Raw genomic sequence first — 12,904 nt, forward strand, 5'->3', positions numbered from 1 at the left:
ATTTCCCAAAATGAGAAGCTTGATGTATAAAGTTCACCTCTTGATTTCTGATCCCAATTTTTAATCTAAAAGTTTAGATTCCTAAACTATCCTTATCTAGTCTTTATATCCTAAGATGAATACTTGCTCAGGCAGCTAATATTGTTAAACTAGGTCTTCAAATAATATTAAACATACAGATCTGAATCAGATTTCCCTGGTATTTGTTTCAAATCCTTAAGCCACAAACACTTCAATTAATTTATTTTTAATTCAGCAATTAATGACAAATGTAAACAAATTCCTGTGAAATAAGAAATGTACAAGGAAAATTAGTCTATTTTTTCCATGTTCGTGTTTACAGTGAATATAGAAAAAAACAATTGAATCATGACAAGTATGTTGAATTGTTGATAGTTATAAACGGAAAGAGACATTTTTAAAATCTGCACTTCTATTTTTCTTGAGAAAGTTTAAAACTAGTCTATTGAATGAGGCGGCCATCTGGTGACGGAAAAGAGCACTACAGGCACTATTTTGCATGAACTGAACGTCATAAATATTCTATGCAAACCAACTGAACCACAAAAAATTCAGCAGCGCTGTCCAACAGAAACATAATAGAAGTCGCATGTGTAATTTAAAAATTTCTAATCGCCTCTTTTAAAAAGTGAAATTTTAATAACGCATTTTTATTTAACCCGATATATCAAAAATAATACTGAGTCTTCAAAATACAATGTGTATTTTATAGTACACTTCAATTCAAGTGTTCAAGAGCCACGTGTGGCTGTGGCTAGTGGCTCCCATATTGGGACAGGCAGATCTAGAAAATGAAATGACAGCTACAGTTCCTTTGATTTTCCTTTTACTGAATGCATTCATTTCTCAGCCCTTCTGCTCACCCATTTAAAAAAAAAGTTCCTCCCTGTCCCTCTTTAAGTTCTACTTTATTTTATAAATATGTTTTGCCTCCTGAACATTTTGGAGTATTTAAAGGACCCTCCAGAGCCGGTCCAAGAACAGTAAGAAGACCCTTGGAGGGTCCATCTCCTCTCTAGAGGCACCAGGGCATTTGCCTGCCTGCTCCGTCCTTCTATTCTGCTCGTTCCGCGCTCTGCAGCTTAGGCGGTGGTCAGCTACATTCTTGGGGCTCCGAGGCCACGCCAGGGCCGGGAGCGGGAGGGGGGATCGGAACGTGTCCTGGCTGTCTGGTCGCCTTATGACATCACAGCGACATGACTTTTAAGGTTCCAGTTCAGCAAGGCTCCGGCCTTCCAGGCCCCGAAGGTTAAAGGCTTTCAATGGGAGAGAGCCGGGACTGGAGGAAGCCACACGACTAGGTCTCTGCCATCATGCCCACAACTCGTTGCCTCCGGTCCGGTCCTCCGATCCTGCGACAGCAGGCGAAAAGATGCGCGCGAGCACAATGACACCCGCGAGCAATAAGCTCCCCGCCATTTCCCAGCAGCACCAGCGGGGTCTTCCGGGTGGACCCCTACCTCTGCTGATTGGCTGGAGGTTGCCGCCACGTGATCCAGAAACGGATTCGGCCGCTGCTTTTCCTACCCCTTGATGTCCCCCTCCCCACTCCAAGGTCGCTGGAGGCGGAGGGCAGGTTTCCTAGGCAACCTCAGCTGGTTGCGTATACACACCAGGCCCTGGATTAGAGAGGGTGTCGTGCCTGCTGTTGCAAGAAAGGGATTAGGAAATCGGAGTGGACTCTGCTCTGTCTCGGATTGCCCTGGAATCCATCCTCTTTCTGGGATAAGGTGAGTGTGCCTCACCTTGTGGCCTTCGGGTGTCTTTGCTTCTCTCTCCTGCCACTCTGCCCACCCCGGAGAGGAAGATGGGAGAGAAGAAACACTGTGGTCAAAGGACCCCCCCGTAATGGTGCAATGGAGATGGTAATAATGAGACAGTTCCATGTCTTTATTGAAGGCCATCAGGGTGACCAGAGCAAAGGTTAAGAGAAGAATAAAAGAGAAGGTGGCTCACAGTCACCTGTGCAGCCTTTCCTGCAGACGTTAAGGTACAGAACTGAGAGAATCAAGTGCTTATTGGCCAAATTTGATACTGCTCACCTAGAGTCAGAAAGGTGTTTGTTTGGCCCATCAGTGCTAACAGGTGGATTCTGATCTCTTTATACCCAAGGGAGGAGACAATTTGACCATACAGGGCTTCTAGTTTGTAGAAAAGAAACTTGATTTTTCAGAATAATACCCTACCCAGCTCTCATGGCAGACAGAACATGGTGCTTTATACTCTAATTATTATACTCTGGTCTTGTATGGCAAATATTTACATATTATTATATTATATTCCAAGTTATACCATATAGGACCCTGTAGCATGACAATTAATTCAAACCATTTAACAAACTTTTATGGAACACCAAGCAAGTGCCAGGCACAGTGATAGGTTCATTGACCCTGCCTTCGGTGAACATGTTACCTGGTAGGGAGGAAGGACCTGCAAGCATCACAGTAGAGTAGGACAGGTGCTATAAATAGAAAGTGTGCAGGCCTTAACAAAGGAAGAGAATGATTATAATACTACCAGAGAGAATTAAAGTCTTCATACAGAAGACCCTTGATTTAAATTTTTAAGGATGTATGGAGTATGCCATAAAGTCAAGGGAAAAAGGCATTTTAGAAAAGGAAGACTGCATATGCCAAAATGCAGAAATGCCCCAGCCCATTCAGAGAACCATAGTTGTGGCCAGACTCTGAGGTGTTGGGAGTTTGTGGTTGATGAGCTTGACAAGCAGGCAGGGGTCAGATCATGGATACCATGAATACCTTCCAAGGAGAGTAGCCTAAATAGATTTACCTTTTGGGAGGTTGGCTGTTACAGTAGTGTAGAAGGTGGATTGGAGGGATGGATGTAGGACTGTAAGGAGAGCATCCAATTAAGGTGAAGTGATAAAGGCCTGAACTAACGCAGAGGCAAATATGATGGAGAGGAGGGGGAAAAGGATAGACATTTAAGAGGTATATTCAGAAGGATTTAACGAGCAAGTGAATATGGAAGAAAGACTAAAAGAGTGGTTAAGGATATGTCCCAGGGTTCTAATATGGATGATTACAAAGATGGTGCAATTTACCAAGAGAAAGCATACACTAGGAGAAGAAAGCTGGCTGGAAAATATGACTCCAGGTTTGAACGCACTGAATTTAAGATGCCTGTGACACATTCAGATGTAGCTTTCCATATTGGAAATTGGATTTGCACAGGAAGGAAGTTGAACAGCAAAAAGGAAGATAAAAATTAGTAATTTTCACCAAGAAGGAAACAATTGATCAGAAAAGTAGATTTGAAATAACAAGTAGAGGGGCAAGTGGGTGGCTCAGTCGGTTAAGCATCTGACTTCGGCTCAGGTCATGATCTCACAGTTGGTGAGTTCGCGCCCTGCTTGGGCTTCTCTCTCTCTCCGTGTCTCTCCCTGCCCTTCCCCTACCTGCACGCTCGCTCTCTCTCTCTCTCTCTCTGTTTCAAAATAAATAAATAAAAATTTAAAAAAATATAACAAGTAGAGAGAAGACACGGGGAAAATGTCAAACCAAAGAAGAAATCTTAAAGAAAGGAGTCATCAACATTGACAAACGCTATGTCAAGGTCAAGTTAAATTGAGAGCTGAAACATGGCAAGTGTCTTTGACAATTAGAAGATTATTGTAGACCTTGGCAAAAGAAATGGTTGTGGCCTGACATATCATCAGTCAGACTGTAGTGAGTTAAGAACTGAATGGAGGTAGTGAAGCATTGCCAATGACTACTCTATCTAGAAGTTTTTCAGCGAAAATATCTAAACCCAGCTACTCATAGAATACAAGATAGGAAGACTTTTTTTTTTTTTTTAAGACAGGAATGATCTAACATTCATGTATGGAGGGAAAAGAAACTGCAGAGAAGAAAAGGTGGGAATAAATGAGGAGGAGGAAAATTTGACGGAATAGTATTCTGAAAGAGACTGACGAGGATGGGATCAGTACACACATTTTGGACAAGTGAAAGAATATTTTCACTAAGAGGGGAGTCAGGAAGGGAAAGAAATACATTTTTAGGAGGAAAAGAAATTTAAGGAATGTAAATCTGATGTCATCACTGTTCTCTGTGAAGACGGGAGACAAGATCATCTGCAGAGGAGGGGTGGGAGGGAGAACCTGAGAAGAGTGGCAGAAGTTTAGAATAGTCCCTATGTCATGAATCCCCCATCTGTATGTCTAGCCCTACTCTCACTAGGAGAGGAAGTTGAAGAGGAAAATATAAAATGTTGTTGAAGACGGAGGCAGCTGAAGTAGAGGCCATGCATTTGTAGTGACTTCAGCTCCGTGCTGGTTATATGAAATGTTTCAGCAGCACTTCACAGTGGAGAGGGGGAGGTGATTGGATCAATCTGAGATCGGAAGGGTGAAAGTTATAGAAGCTCCTGGTGGCTCCCGGTTCCCTGAAGGAACTAGAGGAGACCTGTGGTCTCTTAGATGGTCAGGCCCTGAAAAGAACTTCCCCAAAGTGGAGGAGAGTGGGTACAAGCTGGCCAACAGGACACAACTCTTGATGAAATCAGAAGCTTCATACTAATGACTGGAGGAAGCATAGGAGGCTTATAAGTACCAGAGAGGTTCAGGCTCCTCATAATTCAGGTGCAGTTATTCAAATTATAGAATCGGAAGCTTTGTAATTAAATTTTGTTTTGCTAATTAATATTGGATTAGAACAGATTTTTTTCTAAATGAAGGCATTGATGAAAGAAAATAAGATGAAGTGGAAGATAAGACTGATATCCAAAATATACGTATTTTCTCTATCAAGAAAAAGTAGTCTCCTTAAATAAATAGAAGACTAATACTGTAAAGATGGAAGTTCTCTTTAAATTAAGCTTTACACTGGAATCTCAAAAACCCAAGTGAATTTTTAAACACTAAATACAAAATAAACATAAATTTTGTTTGGAAAAATAAATGAAAAAGTAGCCAAGAAATTTTTAAAAAAGAATATGATGGAAGTTAATATAAATCACAGTAATTAAAACAGGATAATACTATAGGAATAGATAGAGCTAAGGGAGAACACAGATTGGAAAGTCCCAAATTAGGCTCAAATATATGTGATGATTTAGTAAATAACAAAGGGAACAGTTAATTTCTTTTGGAATAGACATCTTGGACATGGACTAGATAACTGGAATTGCCATTTGGTGACTTTGGATGTACTGAGGACAGGCTTTTTCCTTGTGTGGTGGTGGGAAGGCAGGCTTTCCTTTAGTGTTCACAGACATTAAACCAGAATGTAAGGATTTCTTAATGATGAGAAGGGGTGGTGGTACAAAGCTCTCCGTTACTTAATATGGCATCTGAATAAGCCTAGGGAGGGAAGACTGTGGCCCACATCTATGGACTGGCCTCTGATAGAGTACCTAATCCTCTCAAAGTTGTTCCTTGCTAAGTGCTCCATTGCCTGGCTGCTCCTGCAGCCTATGCTGTAATATATGGGGGGGGGGGGGGGAGAGGGCAAGAATGGGTTAAAGAGACAGTTGCAAGGAAAGATCAGTATCACCTTCAATATGGATCCATCATCTAACTACTTCTCACCATGCCCACTACCTCCACCCCACCACAACCACCATCCTCTCTCTCATGTTATTACAAGTGTTTCTTAACTGGTCTCCTTGCTTCTACCGTAGACACCTACAGTCTATTTTCAACAGAGTAGATCGGGTGATCCTTTCCAAAACTTAAGACAGCTCATATTACTCTCCCCCCCAAAATCCTCATAGAGATTTCCATCTTACTCATAATACTAAAATGTAAAATCTTCACAAGGGCCTACAAATCACAAGACAGCACATGATCTGTCCCTGCAATACCTTTCTGATGTCACATCCTACCTGTCTCTATTTCACTAGCTGTGTTCCAGCCATATCATTTTCCTTGCTATTTTGCAAACATGCCAACTATTCTTTCATCCTGTTCTTTTTTTTTTACATGTGTTCTTCCCTCTGCATGGATGCATTTTCCCCAGATTTCCTCATAGCTCACACTCCCTCATTTCCTTCACCTCTTTGTCCAGATGCTACCTTACTAGAGAAGTCTTTTCTTTCCTCCACCCCCTATCATTTTCTGACTGGTAGATATTAGTTCCTCAACACAAATGTTAATGAATAAGTGATGAATTAGTAGAGATTCCAGTGTATTAGAATAATTTTCTGGCTCTTATTTTTCTTTGTGATGCTAGCTGGGGCCCCTCCCCTTCTCAACTCAGCATGGTCAGACTGTGTCTCCAGTTTACAAAGCCTGAGTACAAATACAGACTCTGATATAAATCTCAAAGTCTTTTGATTTGGTTCCCTTGGATGGCTTACAGCCACCATCTTCCCAATCACTGCTGGTCTGAGTTTGGGGAATTTTTTCGGATAGTTTTATAAAACTTCTTTCCTTGGTACATTGAATTTTGGGCTGGTTTATACCAATGGGCTTTTCTCTCAGACTCATGCCATCTACTTCATTTTCATTCAAAAGACGCTTTGCTAATAAAATACTCAAGAATAAACTAACCAAAGAGGTGAAAGACCTGTACTCTGAAAACTATGAAACACTGATGAAATAAATTGAAGATGACAGAAAGAAATGGAAAGATATTCCATGCTTATGGATTGTTAAATCCATAAATATTGTTAAAATGCTTATACTACCCAAAGCAATCTACACATTTAATGCAATCTCTACCAACATACCAACAGCATTTTTTGCAGAACTAGAACCAAAAATCCTAAAATTTATATGGAACTACAAAAGACCCCAAATAGCCAAAGCAGCCTTGAAAAAGAAAATCAAAACTGGAGGTATCACAATTCCGACTTCAAGTTATATTACAAAGCTGTAGCAATCAAAACAGTATGGTACAGATACAAAAATAGACACATAGATCAATGGAACAGAATAAAAACTCCAGGAATAAGCCCACAATTATATGGTCAATCTTCAACAAAGGAGGCAAGAATATGCAATGGGAAAAAGTCTCTTCAACAAATGGTTTGGGAAAACTGGACAGCTACATGCAAAAGAATGAAATTGGACCACTTTCTTACACCATACATAAAAATAAACTCAAAATGGATTAAAAAACTAAATGTGAGACCTGAAACAATAAAAATCCTAGTTGAGAGCACAGGCAGTAATTTCTCTGACACTGATCATAGTAACATCTTTCTAGATATGTCTTCTGGGGCAAGGGAAACAAAAGCAAAAATAAACTATTGGGACTACATCAAAATAAAAAGCTTCTGCACAGCAAAAGAAACAATCAACAAAACTAAAAGAGAACCTACTGAATGGGAGAAGATACTTGCTAGTGACATATCTGATAAGGGGTTAATATCTAAAATATTAACACACAAAAAACCCACAAATAACCCAATTAAAAAATGGGCAGAAGACATGAACAGACATTTCTCCAAAGAAGAAATACAAGGTGGCCAAAAGGCACATGAAAAGATGCTCAATATCACTCACCATCAGGGAAATGTAAATCAAAACCACAATGAGATCACTTCACACCTATCAGAATGGCTAAAATCAGAAACTCAAGAAATAATAAGTGTCAGCGAGGATGTGGAAAAAAAGGAATCCTCATGCAGTGTTGGTGGGAATGTAAACCAGTGCAGCCACTGTGGAAAACAGTAGGGAGGTTCTTCAAAAAATTAAAAATAGAACTACACTGTGATACAGTAGTTGCACTACTGGATATTTACCCAAAGAATTGGAAAACACTAATTTTAAGGGATATATGCACCCTTGTGTTTATTGCAACATTATTTACAATAGCCAAACTGTGGAAGCAGCCCAAGTGTGCAGTGATAGAAGGGAAGGATGGATAAAGAAGAGGTGATTGATATATATATATACATATATATATATATATATACGTATATATATATATGTATGTATATATATATATCACATTTTTCCGCCATAAAGAAGAACAAAATCTTGCCATTTGCAACAACATGGATGAATAGAGAGAGTATAAAATGCTAAGAGAAATAGCTAGTCCGAGAAAGACAAATGCCATGTGATTTCACTTGTGTGGAATTTAAGAAACAAAGGAACAAAGGAAAAGAGAGAGATAGACCAGAAAACAGACTCCGTTTTTTTGTTTTTAAGTTTATTTATTTATTTTGAGAGAGACAGAGTGCGAGCAACCAAGGGAGGGGCAGAGAGAGAGGGAGAGAAGTAATCCCAAGCAGGCTCTGCACTATCAGGACAGAGCCCAATGTGGGGACTTGAATTCACAAACCGTGAGATCATGACCTGAGCCAAAACCAAGAGTTGGATGCTTAACCAACTGAGACATCCAGGTGCCCCACAAAACAGTTTCTTAACTAGAGAGAACAAATGGATGGTTACCAGATGGGAGGTGGGTGGGGTTATGGGTGAAATAGGTCAAAGAGATTAAGAATACACTTATCACGATGAACACTGTGTAATGTATAGAGTGTTGAAGTACTACGTTGTGCACCTGAAACTAATATATCACTGTACATTAACAATATTGGAATTTAAATAAAAACAATAACAGCAACAAAATACCTTTTTGAACATCTCTGACAATCAATGCCCCTTTCCTAGCATTGTTACACATTCCTTTCTTATTTTCACATTTCCCTAGTCATTTTAGTGGGATTTAGGGAGGGAAGGTTGGTAAATACATGGACTCAAGTCACCAACTCATTTTTCTTAAAATTTAAATTTATGTACATGTATATAATTATGATTGAATGAATGAAAGTAGACATATACTTTTAAAATACATATTTAAGGGGCGCCTGGGTGGCGCAGTCGGTTAAGCGTCCGACTTCAGCCAGGTCACGATCTCGCGGTCGGTGAGTTCTAGCCCCGCGTCAGGCTCTGGGCTGATGGCTCGGAGCCTGGAGCCTGCTTCCGATTCTGTGTCTCCCTCTCTCTCTGCCCCTCCCCCGTTCATGCTCTGTCTCTCTCTGTCCCAAAAATAAAAAAAAAAGTAAAAAAAATACATATTCAAGTAAAATTTTGTTCTAAGTATAACATCTGTATAGATATCACACAATATCTTAGGTATCTAAATTTAATTTCTCAAAGTGAATGTGTTCCTTTAATCAGCATGCAGATCACAAAACACATCTTCATCAGCACTCCAGAGCCCTTCTTTGCCTCCTCCTAGTCACCCACCCCTGAAAGGTAACCACTATCTGGGACTGCTGCTAAAACCATTGATTGGTTTGCTTTCAAATTTTATATGAACAGAGCCACATATTATGAACCTCACTGTGTTTGTGTGTCTTCCTTTGCTCAATATTGTGCTTGTGGGAATCATCCATGTTGTATACAACAATAGTTTCTTTCTCATTCCACCTCTAGGTATAAACTCAGACTAAATGTGCACTAATGTCTCTCATGATAAAAATGTTCAGAGAAGCACCATTTAACTCCAAATTGGAGACAGTCCAAAAGTCTACTAACAGAATGAATAAATGGTTTATTATAGTCTTACTTTTGAAAGTAAGTTTATGTATTCTTACTTTTGAAACATGCTTTTGAAAAGTTTTTTTTTTCTTTTCCAGTTTTGCCTAGATCTATCCCCGTCCAACCTCTCACGCCTATTATATGTAAAGATAGACATACTCAGTTGTTAATATTAGTTACCTTGCACGCAGCTTTCACCTGCATGTTAACAACTCATGTTAACCACTTTGTATGTTTATATGTTTTATCCTTTCATAATCATACACACATGCATAACTACATATACATATATATGTATATTTATATACATATACATACGTATACATATACACAGACATATACACATATACATACATATACACACACAGACATACACACATGCATAACTGCGGGGGAATTAGTGTAAAAAGTGGGATCATGATATATATCATATCTACATTTTTGCTTTGTCATGTCATCATATTAAAACCTAGACTCCTATATTTTAAAAACAGTATGTGTCTAGAATAATATAATGGATATATTAAAAATTACAAAAAAAACTGAGTTAAATTTTATTGTAGCTATTAGATATTAAGCAGTTCATATCATCTAAAATGAAAACACTGGCTCATTCATTTTAATAAATATTTATTCCCATGCCAGGTATGTCACTAACTCCTGAGGTTTCTTTTCTTCCCTAGTACACTTAGAGAGCTATGTTCAGTTTGGGACACAACAGTGTAATAGGAAGGATAAACTGGAGCCTGTTCGAAGGAGAGAAACAGGGATATCTCTAGTGAGAGAACTAAAAGACATGAGCTGGGGAGTGAGGTAAAGTTGTAGATGAGAGATGACTGTGTTCGTCAAGTATGGAAGAAAAATACTTGTTTTATTTGAACCCAGGAGGTACAATAACAGTGGAGTGGAGTTATGGACAGACAGAATTAAATTCAAAATAAAAAAGAACTTTCTAACAGAAAGTTTTAGAGATGGAATGGACAGTCTTGGGGCCCAGACAGATACTTGGTATTACACTGTGTGAAAATTTCAGGCCACATGTGGGTGGTTTCACTTCAGTAGCTTTAAGATCCCTTTCAGGGGCGCCTGGGTGCTCAGTTGGTTGAACATCTGACTTCGGCTCAGGTCATGATCTCACGGTCTGTGAGTTCGAGCCCCACCTCGGGCTCTGTGCTGACAGCTCAGAGCCTGGAGCCTGCTTTGGATTCTGTGTCTCCCTCTCTCTCTGCCCCTCCCCTGCTCATGTTCTGTCTCTCTCTGTCTCAAAAATAAATAAAAACATTAAAAAAAATTTTTTTTAAAAAGAGCCCTTTCAACTTGGAATGACATGACTCTAGAATTTATTTATTTCAACTTTTCACTTTCCTTAACAGGTATATTATGACCTTTATTTTTAATGGAAGATGATTGAATGTGAAAACCTAAACCAAGAAGAAATAATTAAGGAACTGGTGAGTCAAAGCCAAATTTATTTTCAACTCCATTTGCAAGAATGTTAAGTGAACATTTTTATACTCCTTTCTGGAGCTTATACTCCTTTCTGGTCTACCCCATGACCTTTGGAAACAGAGAAAAACCATTACATGGTATGACTTTCCTTCTTGTAAAAGTCAAAAATGGCATTGGTGCAATTGGCAATTTATAATTTCTAATGGCAAAAAAATTTTCTTTTAATAGGTAATAACCCAATTTCTTTTTTGAAACAGTGTTTATGCAATGGTTTGTCTTACGAGATGGTTGGACAAGAAGGATCAGATATTTCAGAACTGGAGATGTTTTTCTCAGGGTATCCCCGTATAGTTGGATTATCATTATTTCCTAATCTAACGAGTCTCACCATTGTTGCTCAAGATATAAAGGAAATATCAGGACTAGAAACTTGTTTACAGCTTAAAGAACTTTGGATTGCCGAATGCTGCATAGAGGTAAGTGTAAACACAACCTTATGTGAAGTATTTTATGCTGAATTCTTTGGCTTTGGGAAAAAAAATTCCTTGAAATACATGCATGAGTCATAAATCAAAACAGATGAATGGGGGCGGGGCATACATGATGAATTACAATAAAACCCTTCACCCTGTAAAACAAAACAAACTAAACAGATAAATGGGTAAAATACAGAAATAGATTTCTACAAAGGAGAAAATAGAAATAAAGACATAGAAATAATAGACATATTCTACTTTTTAGTAATCAGATCAGATCAAATAATGCCCAGTATTGCTTAGTAGTAAATTGGTCCACTTGGTCAGTATTGGTTGTATGAAAATTGTAACATCTGTATTGAAAAGCAATACTGCAAAATGTATCATGAGTCAAGGAAAGGTGCATACCTTTTGAGTCAGAAATCCCTTGTTCTAAGATCTTATCCTAGAGGAGTAATTCAACAGCAGAAAACAACGGTATGCATGAAGTTATTTGTTATAGCACTATTTATAATATTTAAAAATGTGAAACGAATATTCTGCACGTAAAGGTATTTTTAAGAAAATTATTATAAACTTCATGAGGCTGCACCTTGGTGGCCCAGTCAGTTGAGTGTCCAACTTTGGCTCGGGTCATGGTCTCACAGGCTGAGGGAGAGAGTGTTAAGCAGGCTTCATCCTCAGCATGGAGCCCAATTGATGCAGGGCTCTAGCTCACAACCCTGGGATCATGACCTGAGCCAAAATCAACTGAGCCACCCAAGCACCCCTGTATTTTTTTCTTTTATAATGTTTAGTTCATTTTGCTGGCTACAGGTTTTTCAATAAAGTGTGATTTTTAAAAGAAAATGTGCTTATAATCTACTCTATTAAAAGGATTGATTCTAAAACAGAAGTTAACACTATTCAGTCTCTTTTTTTTTTTTTTTACAGAAAATTGGAGGTCTTCAAGAATGTAGAAATTTAGAAAAACTGTATTTATATTTTAATAAAATTTCCAAGATAGAAAATTTAGAGAAATTATTCAGATTGGAAGTTCTTTGGCTGAACCACAATACAATTAAAAATATTGAGGTAAGATAATTTCAGTCATTTATATGTAAAGTCAGTTGTTCCTGTGGAGTTTTAACCACAATGTCCTAAATAATATAATGGTTAGGGACCAGAATATTCGTGACTAGTTTAATAATTGTTAAGAAAAACTAACATGTATATAGTATTTTATAATGTGTAGAAACTTCATATACATCGTTTTCTTTGTTCCTCCCACCAAGCCTGGGAGGTAAGGTATTATTTCTTCTTCAAAGGTTAAAAAAAATAGAGATTTAGAGAAATTATATGTAACTTGCCAAGGATTATAAACACACTCTGTGTGATGTGTTTTTCTTCTTACTCATCATCTTCTTTTCCTCTCCACTCCTGTCCCCCTTCTCTCCTCCTCCAATAATTCTCTCCATATTCCAGGGAAACAAAGATGGGTTCACTGAGACACCTACTT

General features: G+C 38.5%; 1 protein-coding gene across 4 annotated transcripts in view; it reads left to right on the forward strand.

Annotated features, from left to right (window-relative positions):
* The first annotated feature begins 1,263 nt into the window (after positions 1 to 1,263).
* Positions 1,264 to 12,904, forward strand: part of LRRC9 (leucine rich repeat containing 9) — a 112,344-nt gene continuing 100,703 nt past the window's right edge. For all 4 annotated transcript variants that reach the window (XM_042989812.1, XM_042989815.1, XM_042989813.1 and 1 more), the window contains exons 1-4: positions 1,264 to 1,751; positions 10,855 to 10,932; positions 11,188 to 11,406; positions 12,340 to 12,480. In XM_042989812.1, the coding sequence (XP_042845746.1) occupies positions 10,885 to 10,932; positions 11,188 to 11,406; positions 12,340 to 12,480 (408 nt within the window). In that variant the 5' untranslated portion in view covers positions 1,264 to 1,751; positions 10,855 to 10,884. The remainder of the gene's footprint in view (positions 1,752 to 10,854; positions 10,933 to 11,187; positions 11,407 to 12,339; positions 12,481 to 12,904) is intronic.

This window comes from Panthera tigris, chromosome B3 (assembly GCF_018350195.1).
Source record: "Panthera tigris isolate Pti1 chromosome B3, P.tigris_Pti1_mat1.1, whole genome shotgun sequence".
NCBI classification, from domain to species: Eukaryota; Metazoa; Chordata; class Mammalia; order Carnivora; family Felidae; genus Panthera; species Panthera tigris.